The sequence below is a fragment of the Lepidochelys kempii genome, chromosome 28 (assembly GCF_965140285.1).
Source record: "Lepidochelys kempii isolate rLepKem1 chromosome 28, rLepKem1.hap1, whole genome shotgun sequence".
Taxonomy (NCBI): Eukaryota; Metazoa; Chordata; order Testudines; family Cheloniidae; genus Lepidochelys; species Lepidochelys kempii.
The window spans coordinates 605141-622683 of NC_136407.1; the positions used below are offsets into that span (position 1 = coordinate 605141).

At 57.0% G+C, this 17543-nt stretch overlaps 1 protein-coding gene across 1 annotated transcript in view; it reads right to left on the bottom strand.

Moving 5' to 3' along the window:
* The window catches only part of LOC144929923 (uncharacterized), a 36552-nt gene extending 19009 nt beyond the window's left edge, over positions 1 to 17543 (bottom strand). Inside the window, exons 1-11 of the mRNA XM_078850797.1 lie at positions 10847 to 17543; positions 10337 to 10462; positions 8689 to 8807; positions 8190 to 8251; positions 7464 to 7597; positions 6969 to 7028; positions 6267 to 6438; positions 2742 to 5731; positions 2232 to 2357; positions 584 to 702; positions 85 to 146 (exon numbers count right to left, since the gene is read on the bottom strand). Of these exons, the coding sequence (XP_078706923.1) occupies positions 85 to 146; positions 584 to 702; positions 2232 to 2357; positions 2742 to 5731; positions 6267 to 6438; positions 6969 to 7028; positions 7464 to 7597; positions 8190 to 8251; positions 8689 to 8807; positions 10337 to 10462; positions 10847 to 17333 (10457 nt within the window). The 5' untranslated portion in view covers positions 17334 to 17543. The remainder of the gene's footprint in view (positions 1 to 84; positions 147 to 583; positions 703 to 2231; positions 2358 to 2741; positions 5732 to 6266; positions 6439 to 6968; positions 7029 to 7463; positions 7598 to 8189; positions 8252 to 8688; positions 8808 to 10336; positions 10463 to 10846) is intronic.

The following is a 17543-nucleotide window of genomic DNA, read 5'->3' on the forward strand; positions in this document are numbered from 1 at the left end:
CCCGGGGAGTTTGCTTTTGTGCGACAAGAAAGTTGGCAACCCTTTCCCCCACCCCCATCATGGGGCCCGGGCCCCACACCTCACCTCAGCTGGATCACCTCGATGCTGAGGAACCCAGGCACCGTCTCCCTGTAGATCAGGTCCATCTGCAAGAGAGCGGGCTCAGCACGGTGGGCGCAAAGTGCTCCCCCTACTCCATGGAGCCCTGGCCCCCTTCCCTGCGCTCCGCACAGATCTGCCCTGCTGCTGCTGCAGCTGTCCCCCACCCAGCAGAGACCCTGCTCCCCCAAACCAGTGGGATGCTCCTTCCTCCAGACTGCCTTGGACCTTCCACGGCTCAACCGAGCCCCAGGGACCATCCCCCACCTGCCAAAGCCCCAAACTTCCCATAATTCATTGCATCAGGACCCCTGCCCCTAGGAGACACCGCGGCTCTCTGCAATGGGGCACTGCCTCCACAGACCCTGCAATCTAACCCCTCACCGGCGTGCGAGACCCCAGCTCTGCCCCCACTACAGCAGTTCCCCGTTCACCCACAGCTCCGCGCGTTCTCCCCAGCCCTCCTGAGTCCGGTCTCCCTCACCCGGGTACGGAAGATTTCCACAAACTCTTTGAACGCTGTGGACCTTGGATCCTCCATGCTTTCGGAGAAGTTCATGTTCGTCACCACCACGGTGACATTGATCTCCGCCTTCACCACATCTACACATGGGAAACAAAGTGCAGCTTTGGCAGCCCCGAGCGCTCACGAGCCAGGGAGGACGAGCGGGGGCTCGCCAGGCTGGGTTTAAACACCACGAGATCGGGGCGGGGGTAATTAAAGAGCCAACTGAGTTTGGCTCCTGTTCTAAGCCTCTAAAGTTGCTCCATCATTGGAGAATCCAGGAACGGATGGGCTGGAAGGGAGCCTGAGTCCAGATCCTCATGCTGAGCCAGGACCAGTAACCCCAGCCCAGTCCTGACGGGTGTTTGTCCAACCTGCTCTGAGAAGCCTCCAGAGATGGGACCCGCCCGTGGCACCTGTTCTGGAGCCGAGCTACCCTGAGAGCCAGGAAGCGTTTCCTAAAACCCAACTGAGCTCGGCCTTGCTCCGGATTAAGCCCCTTGCTCCTTCTCCTGCCTTCGGGGGCCCCGGAGTACAACTGACCCTGTCCCATCAGACCAGCCCTTCTCCGACCTGCAGGCCGGGCTCAAGTCCCCACCGTCCTCTACGCTGACCACACCCGGGTTCAACCTTGCCCCCTAGGTCGGGTTTCTAGCCCTCGGATCGTCCTCTGCATGGCCACTCGCCCGTTTGCCCCCAGCTCCCCTAATGTGCCCAGAGGTCGCCACAGACCCATGGCAGGGGGCTTACCGGCGCCAACAGAGCAGGACGACCCCCTCCCCCATTCACACATCCTGGGTTAATATTAGCCTTTTTTTGTACCCATCTCACATTTGCTTGTGCGATGCTCTTGCAAAAAAGGCGAGTGTCAGTCACGGGTCGCAGGAACAAACACCCCAGTAAAGCCACCAGGGTCGCCTGGTAAAGTAAAGCTGCTCCAGGTCAATTAAGACACCTGGGGCCAATTAAGAACTTTCCAGAAGGCAGGGAGAAGGCTAGGTTGATTGGGACACCTGAAGCCAATCAGGGGCTGGCTGAAACTAGTTAAAAGCCTCCCAGTTAGTCAGGTGGGTGCGCATGTCAGGAGCTGTGGGAGGAAGTCGTGCTGTTGGAGAGGCTGCGTAGTACACACCATATCAGGCACAAGGAAGGAGCCCATGAGGGAAGGGTGAAGTGGAGCTTGAGGAAGTGAGGGCTGCTGTGGGGGAAGTAGCCCAGGGAATTCTACATGTCATGTTTCTAAAAGGTCAGCTGCCATAGCTGATACTATTAGGGTCCCTGGGCTGGAGCCCGGAGTAGAGGATGGGCCTGGGCTGTCCCCCACACCTTTGCCACCTGATTGATCACTGAGACTGGGAGACGACAGAGACTGTGCAAGGAAGGAAACTTCTCCTCACCTTCCTTGCTGGCTTATGATGAAAATGGCTCAGTAGACTGTGACCCTTGTCTCGAGAGAAAGAAGGGTTACGTGGAGGGTCACAGTGAGCCTCTGAGACTAGCGAAATCCGCCAGGAAATGCAGCACCCATGGAGGCAAGGACAGAGCTTTGTCACAGTCCCCAAAAGGCTCAGGGACTGGCAGTCCAACAGGGACCCTCAGAGCGATGGGGGAGGCCAGAGCCACTCACCGATGTTGATGTTGTTCATCACCGTTTCGCACCGCTCCCCTGTAAATCCCGAAAGGCAGAGACACTTGTTCGCAAGGGGCGTCCCTCCATTCTGGCACCTCAGGGGCTCCAGCGTGGTGGCGGGAACTTCAGGGGAGCAAAGAGAGAAATGGGACTGAATGAGGACATACACCTGAAAGGGACCCCTCGCCCGGCACTGAGATGCGGCCACCTCTGGGGTGAGCGTGGGAAATGGTAATGGTTTGCCACAAGTTTCTAGCCAGGAATTAACTTCACATCCCAGTTAGCCACTGATGTGGATGATGTGATTTTTATGTGTGACAATAGCCCCTGCATGCCCCAAACCGTAAGGAGGACCCCATCGTGCTGGGCACTGCACCTGCCCCGACTGAAATCAGGGACCCCACGGTGCTGGTCAGTGGCTGAGCCAGGAATAGAGTCTACGGTTCCCAGTCTGCCGCCCCTACCTTCCTCGCGGAACCCTGCTCCCCATAGAAACCCACAACTCACCCGCAGTGGTTGTGGTGCCAGTGGGGTTTGTGGGGTGGCTGCTGGTCCCTGGGATTTTGGTTGGCACAGTCACAGAAGTACTTGTGCTGCTAGACTGCGTCTGAGTCACAAGGCTGGTCACGGTGCTGGGTTTCCTCGTGGGAACCGAAGAACCTGTCGAGACGGAAAGAGGAGGTGCCATGGACCTTGTAGAAGACACGTGACTTGTTGCTGCCTCGGACGTCATCACTGTGCGAGAGATGCCAGAGGAGGACCCTGTGGCGGTAGGCGAAGAAACAGTCGTGGCCAACGTTTCCTCGTGGCTGGTGGATTTGGTTGGGCTTGGAACAGAACGGGTTGTCATTGGCAGTGTCTCATGGTGGGTGGATGCCGGAGGACTTGAGTAGGAAAGTGTTGTTGCCAGGGTGCTCTCGCTGGTGGTGGATGAAGATATGGTTGGATAGGACTCTTTTGTCTTCACGGTAGACTCAGTGGAAGATGTGGTCACAGGCGGCTGAGGAGAGACTGTTGTCAAAGTTGTCTGTCGGCTGCTGAATTCCTCTGTGTTAGGGACAGAAAGAGTTGTTACTCCTCTACTCTCAGTACTTGTGAATTCAGTCGGAGTTGGATGGAGAGGGGCCGACGTCACGGTTGTCTTCTTGCTGATGAATTCAGGTACGGTTGTATGGGACACAGATGTCATGGTGCTACTCTCGATGGAAGATGTTGGCACAATGGGCTGAGAGGTGGCTGTTGTCAAGCTTGTCTCACTGGTGGAGATTTCACTTCTGGCAGGCACAGAAAGAGTGGTTGCCAGTGTCGTTTGGTTGTGAGTGAGTCCTGTTGCTGGGACATAGGGAGTTGAGGTTACGGTGGTCTCATTCTTTGAGAATTCAGTCATAAGAGTGGAAGGACTAGTTGCCTTGGTTCTCTCATTGGTGCTGAATTCGGGTAGGGTTGTATGGGACACAGATGCCATTGTCCTACTCTCCGTGGAAGATGTCACGACAGTTGGCTGGGATGTGACTGTTGTCAAGTTTGTCTCACGGGTGGAGCTTTCTGCTGTAGCTGCCACAGAGAGTGTGGAAGACCTTGTGACTTCAGGAACCGTTGTCCTGGAAAGACTTGTTGTGAGTGTGGTTTCATTAGTGGGGACTTCAGACATGGTTGAATAGCGCCCAGTTGTCTTTACCAGGCTTGTTGCCAAAGTTGTCTCCTTTCTGGTGAACTCAGACACAGCTGAGTGGGAGGGAAACGTCACTGAAGGGCTCTGAGAGGAAGGGGTGGTCAGAGCTGGTTGGGAGGTGGCCATTGTAGAGTTCGTTTCAAGGGTGGAGATTTCAGGTGTAACAGGTACAGAGAGAGTTGTTGATATCGTGGTCTCAGCCTGGGTAGATTTTGAAGCCGTTTCTACAGGAAACCTAGTTGCCATGGTAGTCTCACGGCCTGTGAATTCTGTTAAAGTCAGATGTGGAGGAGTTGTCGCTGGGGGTGCGGCACTGGTAATGAATTCAGGAACTGTTGTGTGTGACATGCTTGTCGTGATGGCACTCTCAGTAGAAGATGTTGATACAACTGCAGTGTGAGTAGCTGTTGTCGCCGCTGTCTCGCTGGTGGATGTTTCAGATGTAGCAGACGCAGAGGGTGTTGTTGACAATGTTGTTTCACTGTTGGTCAATTCTGCTGAAACTGGAGCAGAAACCGTTGTTGCCAGAGTCGTTTCCTTGGCTGTGCTTTCAGAGAGGGTTGCGTGAGAGACAGAAGTCAAGAAGGTGCTCTGAGTGGAAGAGCTGGGCACCGTTGCTGGTGGAGAGGATGTTGCTGAGGTTGTCTCACTGTTACTTGTTTCCATTGTGGTATGCCCTGAAGAAGGTGGTATCACATTGTGTGTGGATGTCTCTGTCATTGGAAGAGAAGGAGTGCTTGCCATGGCAGTCTCTGTCCTTGGGAATTCAGTGCCACTTGGATGGGGAGGAACCAATGTCACGGTTGTCCCATTGGTGGTGAATTCAGACACCGTGGGGTGTGTGACAGTCGTCCTTATCGGACTTTCACTGGACGATGCTGTCAGAGTTGACTCGGAAGCAGTCATCAGACTTTCCTCCCTTGTGGAAATTTCGGCTGTTCTCGGGACCGGAAGAGAGGTTGCCATGGGAGTCTCACTGTTTGTATATTCACTAAAGGTCGGGGGAAGAGTTGTTGTTGTTAGGGTTGTCTCACTGGTGAAAGTTTCAGGTAGTGTTGGGAGAGAGACACTTCTTGTTATCTCCCTGGAAGATGTTGAAACAACTGCAGAGGAAGTAGCTCCTGTAGCCGCTGTCTCGCTGGTGGATATCTCAGATGTAGCAGACGCAGAGGGTGTTGGTGACAATGTCGTTTCACTGTTGGTCAATTCTGGTGAAGCTGGAACAGAAACCGTTGTTGCCAGAGTCGTTTCCTTGGCTGTGCTTTCAGAGAGGGTTGTGGGAGAGACAGAAGTCAAGAAGGTGCTCTGGGTGGAAGAGCTGGGCACCGTTGCCGGTGGAGAGGATGTTGCTGAGGTTGTCTCACTGTTACTTGTTTCCATTGTGGTATGCCCTGAAGAAGGTGGTATCACATTGTGTGTGGATGTCTCTGTCATTGGAAGAGAAGGAGTGCTTGCCATGCTAGTCTCTGTCCTTGGGAATTCAGTACCAGTTGGATGGGCTGGAACCAATGTCACGGTTGTCCCATTGGTGGTGAATTCAGACACCGTGGGGTGTGTGACAGTCATCCTTATGGGACTTTTACTGGACGATGCTGTCAGAGGAGACTGGGAAGCAGTCGTCAGATGTTCTCCTGTAGCTGTCTCTGAGGAACTCGTGTGTGTGCTTCTCTCTGTGGTGGCTACAGACGTCTTTGGGACAGGAGCTGTGGCTGAGCTCGGTGGCTCTGTGCTGGACCGAACCGCTGTGCTGTGTGCTGTCTTCCGTACTGTGAACTCAGCTGTTGTTGGCATCGACTGGGTCCCTGCTACTGTCGTGGTCAGCTGACTGAGTGGGGAAAATTACCATGGCTTCATCACTCATGGAACCAATTACAGATCATGCCTTTCCCATGGGCCGCTGCTGAGTTACCCACCCCACGTTCTGCAGTGCAACCCCGCCTGACACCGTGCTGGGGCAGCGTGGAAATCACTGACTGGCAGGGGACAGCACCCGCTGCTGAGCCCCTGCCCCGCTCCCTGCCCCACGATGCCCGCTAGTGCCCCACTTGGGCCAGCCCTACTTGCTGGGGGAGAGCGCCCGCTGCTGAGACTCCACCCTGCTCCCTGCCCCACAGCATCCCCTGGCAAATGCGCACCCTCTGAGCCCCCCACTCCCTACATCTCAGGCTCCCCACTTCTTGTGGCGCAGCACCCCCAGTTACCACCATGCTGAGGCGTTGGGCAGTGACCCATGGAGGAGAGCATCCCCTGCCCTGCCTGGCTTTGGAGAGCTCATTCGCGCACGGGACACAGCAGCAGGGAGGCAAGATGTCTCTAGCTCCAGCAGAAAGCAGCCCCCTTTGGGGAGGTGTGTGACTCACCGGCACTGGGGTCCCTGAGCCCCAAGGTAGCACTGCTCCCCTGCTTTGCAGAAGGGGCCGTAGGGGCTGTGGATGCTGCACTTGGAGATGCACATCAGCCCGTTGCTCACGTTCAGCGGGAAGTAATATTTCTGGTACTCCGCGGGAATGATGGAGTTGTTCTGGCAGACCGCTGGGGGGGAGGGCGAAAGCCGAGGCAGGTCAATACCACAGGAAACCAACCCACCTCCCTCTTCCTTCCTGGATGCTCAGACACTGCTCAGCCAGATGCGTCCCAAGGGACCCTCCAAAACAGGAACCGGTCCCAGAGAGCGACCGGATCCCGGGCTACAGGGGAGAAGGCATCTAACACCTGGGAGCCGCGCTCGCCCGATTCAGACTGCACGGAACATGGGCATGGCGGCCAGAACGGCCTCCCCGGGGAGCTGCTGGATTCCTGGAGCATTTAAATGGAGCCTGTGTGACTCCAAACGCTCTGCACTCGCTCAGCCGGACGCAGAGATCACTGGGGTCCTTGCATCTGCCGGCCAGACCCTTAGCTGCGGTGAATCCGCTGTCAAGCCACAGGCATAGATTCAGCTGTGATGCAAGTTCGCTCCAGCTGCGTCTCTGACCTTACAAACCTACAGGACCGGCCCCTGACGTTATCCTGGGAGAGCAGGGAAGGGGGTGACGGGCAGAGACAGAGGCTCTGGGTCTTACCTGCTATGTTCAGATTTACCGAGTTGACCTGCGTGGCTCCAGGTTTAAAGCACAATTTGTCTGAAAACAAGAGAGAGGGAGACCCAAATGTGAGTTGCAGCATCTGCGATTTGGGGGGGATCTGGCTCCAGGTTTGTGCATGTTTCCAGCCATGTTGGGGAGCAGGATGCACGCTGGAGGCCGAGCGGTTAGAAGGGGCTGTTCACAGTCCAGCATGCTGAGCGCCCACAGCCCTAGCGCGGTGGAACCCCAACGCCTGGGAGAAACTAGCCGGTCTGCATGACAGATGCAGCGGAGCGAGGTGGGGGTCTCCTTCATCTCCCCGGGGGCTCTGGAGACCCCCTCGTCTGGCTGGCGCCCCCTGGGAGCCCAAGAGAGATGCAGGAAACACGGCAGGGACGGCATGCAAGGCTGCGCAGCGACCCCGAAAGCCAGATGGCCAGCGCCGGGCCCGCAAAGGGGAGGCCGGCTGGCCAGGCGACGCGCGGTACACACCCGGAGAGGCGCTGGTGCAATTGGTGGCGTTCAGCCGCGCTCTGACGTTGCCCATGGCCTGGGTGTACACACTGGTGTAGTTGGCGTAGGGCACGTCCAGGACCACGCGGTGATGCACCACCACGCTGCCATTGCTGTGGGAGGAGAAGAATAGAAAGGCCGTCAGGGGCCACCGGATGACACCACCCCATCCCCAGGGTTGCCAGGCGTCCGGGTTCCGAGAGGAAGGCCTGGTCGAAAGGGGACCCTGGCAGCTCCGGCTGGCACTGCCGACCACTTGGTGAAACGTCCGGCCGGCGGTGCAGTGCGGGTAAGGCAAGCTAGTCCCTGCCTGCCCTGGGACACCGCACTGCTCCCAGAAGCTGCCGCCAGGTCCCTGCAGCAACATGGCACATGGGTGGCCAGTGAGGCTCCATGCACTGGCCTCGCGCCTGCAGGCATCACCCCCAAAGCTCTCATTGGTGGAGGTTCCCGGCCAATGGGAGCTGCGGAGCCAGGCCTCGGGCTGCACGTGGAGCCTCACTGGCTGCCCATGTGCCTAGGGGCTGCAGGGACATGGTGACAACTTCCTGGAAACAGTGGCAAGTGCCACAGGGACTCCCCCACCCTGAACCCCTCCTGCACACGAACTCCCTGCCCCAGCCCGGGGAGTTTGCTTTTGTGCGACAAGAAAGTTGGCGACCCTTTCCCCCACCCCCATCATGGGGCCCGGGCCCCACACCTCACCTCAGCTGGATCACCTCGATGCTGAGGAACCCAGGCACCGTCTCCCTGTAGATCGGGTCCATCTGCAAGAGAGCGGGCTCAGCACGGTGGGCGCAAAGTGCTCCCCCTACTCCATGGAGCCCTGGCCCCCTTCCCTGCGCTCCGCACAGATCTGCCCTGCTGCTGCTGCAGCTGTCCCCCACCCAGCAGAGACCCTGCTCCCCCAAACCAGTGGGATGCTCCTTCCTCCAGACTGCCTTGGACCTTCCACGGCTCAACCGAGCCCCAGGGACCATCCCCCACCTGCCAAAGCCCCAAACTTCCCATAATTCATTGCATCAGGACCCCTGCCCCTAGGAGACACCGCGGCTCTCTGCAATGGGGCACTGCCTCCACAGACCCTGCAATCTAACCCCTCACCGGCGTGCGAGACCCCAGCTCTGCCCCCACTACAGCAGTTCCCCGTTCACCCACAGCTCCGCGCGTTCTCCCCAGCCCTCCTGAGTCCGGTCTCCCTCACCCGGGTACGGAAGATTTCCACAAACTCTTTGAACGCTGTGGACCTTGGATCCTCCATGCTTTCGGAGAAGTTCATGTTCGTCACCACCACGGTGACATTGATCTCCGCCTTCACCACATCTACACATGGGAAACAAAGTGCAGCTTTGGCAGCCCCGAGCGCTCACGAGCCAGGGAGGACGAGCGGGGGCTCGCCAGGCTGGGTTTAAACACCACGAGATCGGGGCGGGGGTAATTAAAGAGCCAACTGAGTTTGGCTCCTGTTCTAAGCCTCTAAAGTTGCTCCATCATTGGAGAATCCAGGAACGGATGGGCTGGAAGGGAGCCTGAGTCCAGATCCTCATGCTGAGCCAGGACCAGTAACCCCAGCCCAGTCCTGACGGGTGTTTGTCCAACCTGCTCTGAGAAGCCTCCAGAGATGGGACCCGCCCGTGGCACCTGTTCTGGAGCCGAGCTACCCTGAGAGCCAGGAAGCGTTTCCTAAAACCCAACTGAGCTCGGCCTTGCTCCGGATTAAGCCCCTTGCTCCTTCTCCTGCCTTCGGGGGCCCCGGAGTACAACTGACCCTGTCCCATCAGACCAGCCCTTCTCCGACCTGCAGGCCGGGCTCAAGTCCCCACCGTCCTCTACGCTGACCACACCCGGGTTCAACCTTGCCCCCTAGGTCGGGTTTCTAGCCCTCGGATCGTCCTCTGCATGGCCACTCGCCCGTTTGCCCCCAGCTCCCCTAATGTGCCCAGAGGTCGCCACAGACCCATGGCAGGGGGCTTACCGGCGCCAACAGAGCAGGACGACCCCCTCCCCCATTCACACACCCTGGGTTGATATTAGCCTTTTTTTGTACCCATCTCACATTTGCTTGTGCGATGCTCTTGCAAAAAAGGCGAGTGTCAGTCACGGGTCGCAGGAACAAACACCCCGGTAAAGCCACCAGGGTCGCCTGGTAAAGTAAAGCTGCTCCAGGTCAATTAAGACACCTGGGGCCAATTAAGAACTTTCCAGAAGGCAGGGAGAAGGCTAGGTTGATTGGGACACCTGAAGCCAATCAGGGGCTGGCTGAAATTAGTTAAAAGCCTCCCAGTTAGTCAGGTGGGTGCGCATGTCAGGTGCTGTGGGAGGAAGTTGTGCTGTTGGAGAGGCTGCGTAGTACACACCATATCAGGCACAAGGAAGGAGCCCATGAGGGAAGGGTGAAGTGGAGCTTGAGGAAGTGAGGGCTGCTGTGGGGGAAGTAGCCCAGGGAATTCTACATGCCATGTTTCTAAAAGGTCAGCTGCCATAGCTGATACTATTAGGGTCCCTGGGCTGGAGCCCGGAGTAGAGGATGGGCCTGGGCTGTCCCCCACACCTTTGCCACCTGATTGATCACTGAGACTGGGAGACGACAGAGACTGTGCAAGGAAGGAAACTTCTCCTCACCTTCCTTGCTGGCTTATGATGAAAATGGCTCAGTAGACTGTGACCCTTGTCTCGAGAGAAAGAAGGGTTACGTGGAGGGTCACAGTGAGCCTCTGAGACTAGCGAAATCCGCCAGGAAATGCAGCACCCATGGAGGCAAGGACAGAGCTTTGTCACAGTCCCCAAAAGGCTCAGGGACTGGCAGTCCAACAGGGACCCTCAGAGCGATGGGGGAGGCCAGAGCCACTCACCGATGTTGATGTTGTTCATCACCGTTTCGCACCGCTCCCCTGTAAATCCCGAAAGGCAGAGACACTTGTTCGCAAGGGGCGTCCCTCCATTCTGGCACCTCAGGGGCTCCAGCGTGGTGGCGGGAGCTTCAGGGGAGCAAAGAGAGAAATGGGACTGAATGAGGACATACACCTGAAAGGGACCCCTCGCCCGGCACTGAGATGCGGCCACCTCTGGGGTGAGCGTGGGAAATGGTAATGGTTTGCCACAAGTTTCTAGCCAGGAATTAACTTCACATCCCAGTTAGCCACTGATGTGGATGATGTGATTTTTATGTGTGACAATAGCCCCTGCATGCCCCAAACCGTAAGGAGGACCCCATCGTGCTGGGCACTGCACCTGCCCCGACTGAAATCAGGGACCCCACGGTGCTGGTCAGTGGCTGAGCCAGGAATAGAGTCTACGGTTCCCAGTCTGCCGCCCCTACCTTCCTCGCGGAACCCTGCTCCCCATAGAAACCCACAACTCACCCGCAGTGGTTGTGGTGCCAGTGGGGTTTGTGGGGTGGCTGCTGGTCCCTGGGATTTTGGTTGGCACAGTCACGGAAGTGCTTGTGCTGCTAGACTGCGTCTGAGTCACAAGGCTGGTCACGGTGCCGGGTTTCCTCGTGGGAACCGAAGAACCTGTCGAGACGGAAAGAGGAGGCGCCATGGACCTTGTAGAAGACACTTGACTTGTTCCTGGCTCGGACGTCATCATTGTGCGAGAGATGCTGGAGATGGACCCTGTGCTGGTAGGCGAAGAAACAGTCGTGGCCAACGTTTCCTCGTGGCTGGTGGATTTGGTTGGGCTTGGAACAAAACGGGTTGTCGTTGGCAGTGTCTCATGGTGGGTGGATGCCGGAGGACTTGAGTAGGAAAGTGTTGTTGCCAGGGTGGTCTCGCTGGTGGTGGATGAAGATATGGTTGGATAGGATTCTTTTGTCTTTACGGTAGACTCAGTGGAAGATGTGGTCACAGGCGGCTGAGGAGAGACTGTCGTCATAGTTGTCTGTCGGCTGCTGAATTCCTCTGTGTTAGGGACAGAAAGAGTTGTTACTCCTCTACTCTCAGTACTTGTGAATTCAGTCGGAGTTGGATGGAGAGGGGCCGACGTCACGGTTGTCTTCTTGCTGGTGAATTCAGGTACGGTTGTATGGGACACAGATGTCATGGTGCTACTCTCGATGGAAGATGTTGGCACAATGGGCTGAGAGGTGGCTGTTGTCAAGCTTGTCTCACTGGTGGAGATTTCACTTCTGGCAGGCGCAGAAAGAGTGGTTGCCAGTGTCGTTTGGTTGTGAGTGAGTCCTGTTGCTGGGACATAGGGAGTTGAGGTTACGGTGGTCTCATTCTTTGGGAATTCAGTCATAAGAGTGGAAGGACTAGTTGCCTTGGTTCTCTCATTGGTGCTGAATTCGGGTAGGGTTGTATGGGACACAGATGCCATTGTCCTACTCTCCGTGGAAGATGTCACGACAGTTGGCTGGGATGTGACTGTTGTCAAGTTTGTCTCACGGGTGGAGCTTTCTGCTGTAGCTGCCACAGAGAGTGTGGAAGACCTTGTGACTTCAGGAACCGTTGTCCCGGAAAGACTTGTTGTGAGTGTGGTTTCATTAGTGGGGACTTCAGACATGGTTGAATAGCGCCCAGTTGTCTTTACAATGCTTGTTGCCAAAGTTGTCTCCTTTCTGGTGAACTCAGACACAGCTGAGTGGGAGGGAAACGTCACTGAAGGGCTCTGAGAGGAAGGGGTGGTCAGAGCTGGTTGGGAGGTGGCCATTGTAGAGTTTGTCTCAAGGGTGGAGATTTCAGGTGTAACAGGTACAGAGAGAGTTGTTGATATCGTGGTCTCAGATTTTGAAGCCGTTTCTACAGGAAACCTAGTTGCCATGGTAGTCTCACGGCCTGTGAATTCTGTTAAAGTCAGATGTGGAGCAGTTGTCCTTGGGGGTGCGGCACTGGTAATGAATTCAGGAACTGTTGTGTGTGACATGCTTGTCGTGATGGCACTCTCAGAAGAAGATGTTGATACAACTGCAGTGTGAGTAGCTGTTGTCGCCGCTGCCTCGCTGGTGGATATCTCAGATGTAGCAGACGCAGAGGGTGTTGTTGACAATGTTGTATAACTATTCGTGAATTCTGCTGAAACTGGAGCAGAAACCATTGTTGCCAGAGTCGTTTCCTTGGCTGTGCTTTCAGAGAGGGTTGTGGGAGAGACAGAAGTCAGGAAGGTGCTCTGGGTGGAAGAGCTGGGCACCATTGTCGGTGAAGAGGATGTTGCTGAGGTTGTCTCACTGTTGATTGTTTCCATTGTGGTATGCCCTGAAGAAGGTGTTATCACATTGTGTGTGGATGTCTCTGTCATTGGAAGAGAAGGAGTGTTTGCCATGGTAGTCTCTGTCCTTGTGAATTCAGTGCCACTTGGATGGGGAGGAACCAATGTCACGGTTGTCTCATTGGTGGTGAATTCAGAGACTGTTGGCTGTGTGATTGTGCTCGCATCAGCCGTGGAACTCAGGTTTGAAATGCTGGGTATGGAGACAGACTCAGAGAGGGTGCTGGACTCAGATGTGAGGGTCAGGCTGGAAACCCTGGGTGTGGAGACTAACTCCGAGACGGTGCTGGACTTGGATGTCAAGGACAGGATCGAAGCACTGGGCATGGAAACGGGCTCGGAGACGGTGCTTGACCCAGCCATGGAGGTCGAGCTGGAAGCACTGGGTGTAGAGATGGACTTGGAGATGGTTCTGGTCTCAGCCGTGGAGGTCAGACTAGAAGCACTGGGAGTGGAGAAGGACTCAGACACTGTCCTGGCTTCTACAGTGGAAGTCAGGGTGGAAGCTCTGGGCGTGGAGATGGATTGGGGGACAGTGCTGGACTCAGCCGTAGTGGTCGGGATGGAAGCGCTGGGTGAGGAGACGGGCTTGGAGACAGTGCTGGACTTGGCCATGGAGATTGGGCTGGAAACACCTGGCATGGAGACGGACTCGGAGACTGTTGTTGAGTGAGCCATGGAAGTCAGGCTGGAAGCTCTAGGTGTGGAGACGGACTCAGAGTTGGTGCTGGTCTCGGCCACAGAGGTTGGGCTGGAAAAACTGGGCGTAGAGATGGACTCAGGGACAGTGCTGCTCTCGTCCGTGGAGGTCGGGCTGGAATCTCTGGGAGAGGAGACAGACTCGGAGCTGGTGCTGATCTTGCTTGTGAAGGTCGGGCTGGAAACTCTGGCTGTGGAGATGGACTTGGAGTTGGTGCTGGTCTCGGTCACAGAGGTTGGGCTGGAAGATATGGGGGTGGAGACGGACTTGGAGACAGTGCTGGACTTGGCCATGTAGGTCAGGCTGGAAGCTCTGGGGGTAGAGACGGACTCGGAGCCGGTGCGGGTCTGAGTCACAGAGGTCGGTCTAGAAGTGCTGGATGGAGAGATGGACTCGAAGGTGCTGGTCTCAGCCACAGAGGTCAGGCTTGAAGTACTGGGCGAGGAGACGGACACAGAGGAAGTGCTGGTCTCGGTCCTAGAGGTCAGGGTGGAAGCGCTTTCCGTGGAGACGGATTTGGAGATGGTGCTGCTCTCGGCCGTGGAGGTCGGGCTGAAAGCTCTGGGCAAAGAGACGGACTCAGAGCCGGTGCTGGTCTGAGTCACAGAGGTCGGTCTAGAAGTGCTGGATGGAGACGTGGACTCGGAGGTGCTGGTCTTGGTCATAGAGGTCGGGGTGGAAGCGCTTTGCGTCGAGATGGACACAGAGGCAGTGCTGGTCTTGGTCCCAGAGGTGAGGATGGAAGCACTATGCGTGGAGATGGATTCGGAGTTGGTGCTGGTCTCGGTCCCAGAGATCGAGGTGGAAGCACTTTCCGTGGAGATGAATTTGGAGACAGTGATGGACTCGGTCCTAGAGGTCGGGGTGGAAGCTCTGGGCATAGAGACAGACGCGGAGACAGTGCTGATCTTGGCTGTGGAGGTCGGGCTGGAAGCTCTGGGCGAGGAGACAGACTCGGAGACACTGCTAGTCTCAGTCCTAGAGATCAGGGTGGAAGTGCTTTGCATGGAGATGGATTCGGAGATGGTGCTGCTCTCGGTCGTGGATATCGGACTGGAAGCTCTGGGTGAGGAGATGGACTCGGAGCCGGTGCTGGTCTGAGTCACAGAGGTCGGTCTAGAAGTGCTGGATGGAGAGGTGGACTCAGAGGTGCTGGTCTTGGCCATAGAGCTCGGGCTGGAAGCTCTGGGCGAGGAGATGGATTCAGAGACGGTGCTGGTCTGAGTCACAGAGGTCGGGCTGAAAGAGCTGAATAGAGAGATGGACTCATACGGGGTGGTTGGGATGGAAGCTCTGGGCATAGAGACGGTCTCGGAGCCGGTGCTGGTCTCTGCTGTGGAGGTCGGACTGGAAGCTATGGACACAGGGCTGGTCTCAGTCCTAGAGGTCGGGCTGGAAGCGCTTTGCGTGGAGATGGATTCGGAGACGGTGCTGCTCTCGGCCACAGAGCTTGGGCTGGAAGATCTGGGCAGGGAGACGGACTCAGACAGAGTGATAGTCTCGGCCATGGAGGTAAGGCTGGAAGCTCTGGGTGAGGAGACAGACTCGGAGACACTGCTAGCCTCAGTCCTAGAGGTCAGGGTGGAAGTGCTTTGCGTGGAGACAGATTGGGAGATGGTGCTGGACTCGGTCATAGAGCTCAGGCTGGAACCTCTGGGTGAGGAGATGGACACAGAGGCAGTGCTGGTCTCGGTCCCAGAGATCGAGGTGGAAGCACTTTGTGTGGAGATGAATTTGGAGACAGTGATGGACTCGGTCCTAGAGGTCGGGGTGGAAGCTCTGGGCATAGAGACGGTCTCGGAGCCGGTGCTGGTCTCTGCTGTGGAGGTCGGACTGGTAGCTATGGACACAGGGCTGGTCTCAGTCCTAGAGGTCGGGCTGGAAGCTCTTTGCGTGGAGACGGATTCGGAGACGGTGCTGCTCTCCGCCGTGGAGGTCAGGCTGGAAGCTCTAGGGGAGGAGACGGACTCGGACACAGTGCTGGTCTCGGCCACAGAGGTCGCGCTGAAAGCACTTTGCGTGGAGACAGATTCAGAGATGGTGCTGGACTCAGCCGTAGAGCTCAGGCTAGAAGATCTGGGCATGGAGACGGACTTGGAGACAGTGCTGGTCTGAGTCACAGAGGTCGGTCTAGAAGTGCTGGATGGAGAGGTGGACTCGGAGGTGCTGGTCTTGGCCATAGAGCTCGGGCTGGAAGCTCTGGGCAAGGAGATGGATTCAGAGACGGTGCTGGTCTGAGTCACAGAGGTCGGGCTGAAAGAGCTGAATAGAGAGATGGACTCATACGGGGTGGTTGGGATGGAAGCTCTGGGCATAGAGACGGTCTCGGAGCCGGTGCTGGTCTCTGCTGTGGAAGTCGGACTGGAAGCTATGGACACAGGGCTGGTCTCAGTCCTAGAGGTCGGGCTGGAAGCACTTTGCGTGGAGATGGATTCGGAGATGGTGCTCCTCTTGGCCACAGAGCTTGGGCTGGAAGATCTGGGCAGGGAGACGGACTCGGAGAAAGGGCTTATCTCGTTCCTAGAGATCGGGGTGGAAGCGCTTTGCGTCGAGATGGATTCGTAGAGAGTGCTAGTCTCGGCCATGGAGGTCGGGCTGGAAGCTCTGGGCGAGGAGACAGACTCGGAGACACTGCTAATCTCAGTCCTAGAGGTTGGGCTAGAAGCGCTTTGCGTGGAGATGGAGTCGGAGACGGTGCTGCTCTCCACCGTGGAGGTCGGGAGGGAAGCTCTAGGGGAGGAGACGGACTCGAACCTGGTGCTGGACTCAGCCGTAGCGCTCGGGCTGGAAGCTGCATGGGAAGAGAAGGACTCAGAGATGCTGCTGCTCTCGGTTGTGGATGTCGGACTGGAAGCTCTGGGTGAGGAGATGGACTCAGAGATGGTGCTGGTCTGAGTCACAGAGGTCGGTCTAGAAGTGCTGGATGGAGAGGTGGACTCGGAGGTGCTGGTCTCGGCCATAGAGCTCGGGCTGGAAGCTCTGGGCGAGGAGATGGACACAGAGGCAGTGCTCGTCTCGGTCCTAGTGGTCGGGGTGGAAGCGCTTTGCGTTGAGATGGATTCAGAGATGGTGCTGGTCTGAGTCACAGAGGTCGGGCTGAAAGAGCTGGACAGAGAGATGGACTCATATGGGGTGGTTGGGATGGAAGCTCTGGGCATAGAGACGGTCTCGGAGCCGGTGCTGGTCTCTGCTGTGGAGGTCGGACTGGAAGCTATGGACACAGGGCTGGTCTCAGTCCTAGAGGTCGGGCTGGAAGCGCTTTGCGTGGACATGGATTCGGAGACAGTGCTGCTCCCGGCCACAGAGTTTGGGCTGGAAGATCTGGGCAGGGAGACGGACTCAGAGAGAGTGATAGTCTCGGCCATGGAGGTCGGGCTGGAAGCTCTGGGTGAGGAGACAGACTCGGAGACACTGCTAGTCTCAGTCCTAGAGGTCAGGGTGGAAGTGCTTTGCGTGGAGACGGATTCAGAGACGGTGCTGCTCTCTGCCATGGAGGTCGGACTGGAAGCTCTAGGGGAGGAGACGGACTCGGACACAGTGCTGGTCTCGGCCACAGAGGTCGGGCTGAAAGCACTTTGCGTGGAGACAGATTCGGAAACGGTGCTGGACTCGGTCATAGAGGTCAGGCTGGAAGCTCTGGGCGAGGAGATGGACACAGAGGCAGTGCTGGTCTCGGTCCCAGAGATCGAGGTGGAAGCACTTTGCGTGGAGATGAATTTGGAGACGGTGATGGACTCGGTCCTAGAGGTCAGGGTGGAAGCTCTGGGCATAGAGATAGACTCCGAGACAGTGCTGATCTCGGCTGTGGAGGTCGGGCTGGAAGCACTGGGCATAGAGACCAACTCGAAGATGGTGCTGGTCTGAGTCACAGAGGTTGGGCTGGAAGAGCTGAACAGAGAGATGGACTCGAACGTAGTGGTTGGGATGGAAGCTCTGGGCATAGAGACGGTCTCAGAGCCGGTGCTGGTCTCTGCTGTGGAAGTTGGACTGGAAGCTCTGGACACAGGGCTGGTCTCAGTCCTAGAGGTTGGGCTGGAAGCGCTTTGCGTGGAGATGGATTTGGAGACGGTGCTGCTCCCTGCCGTGGAGGTCAGGCTGGAAGCTCTAGGGGAGGAGACGGACTCGGACACAGTGCTGGTCTCGGCCACAGA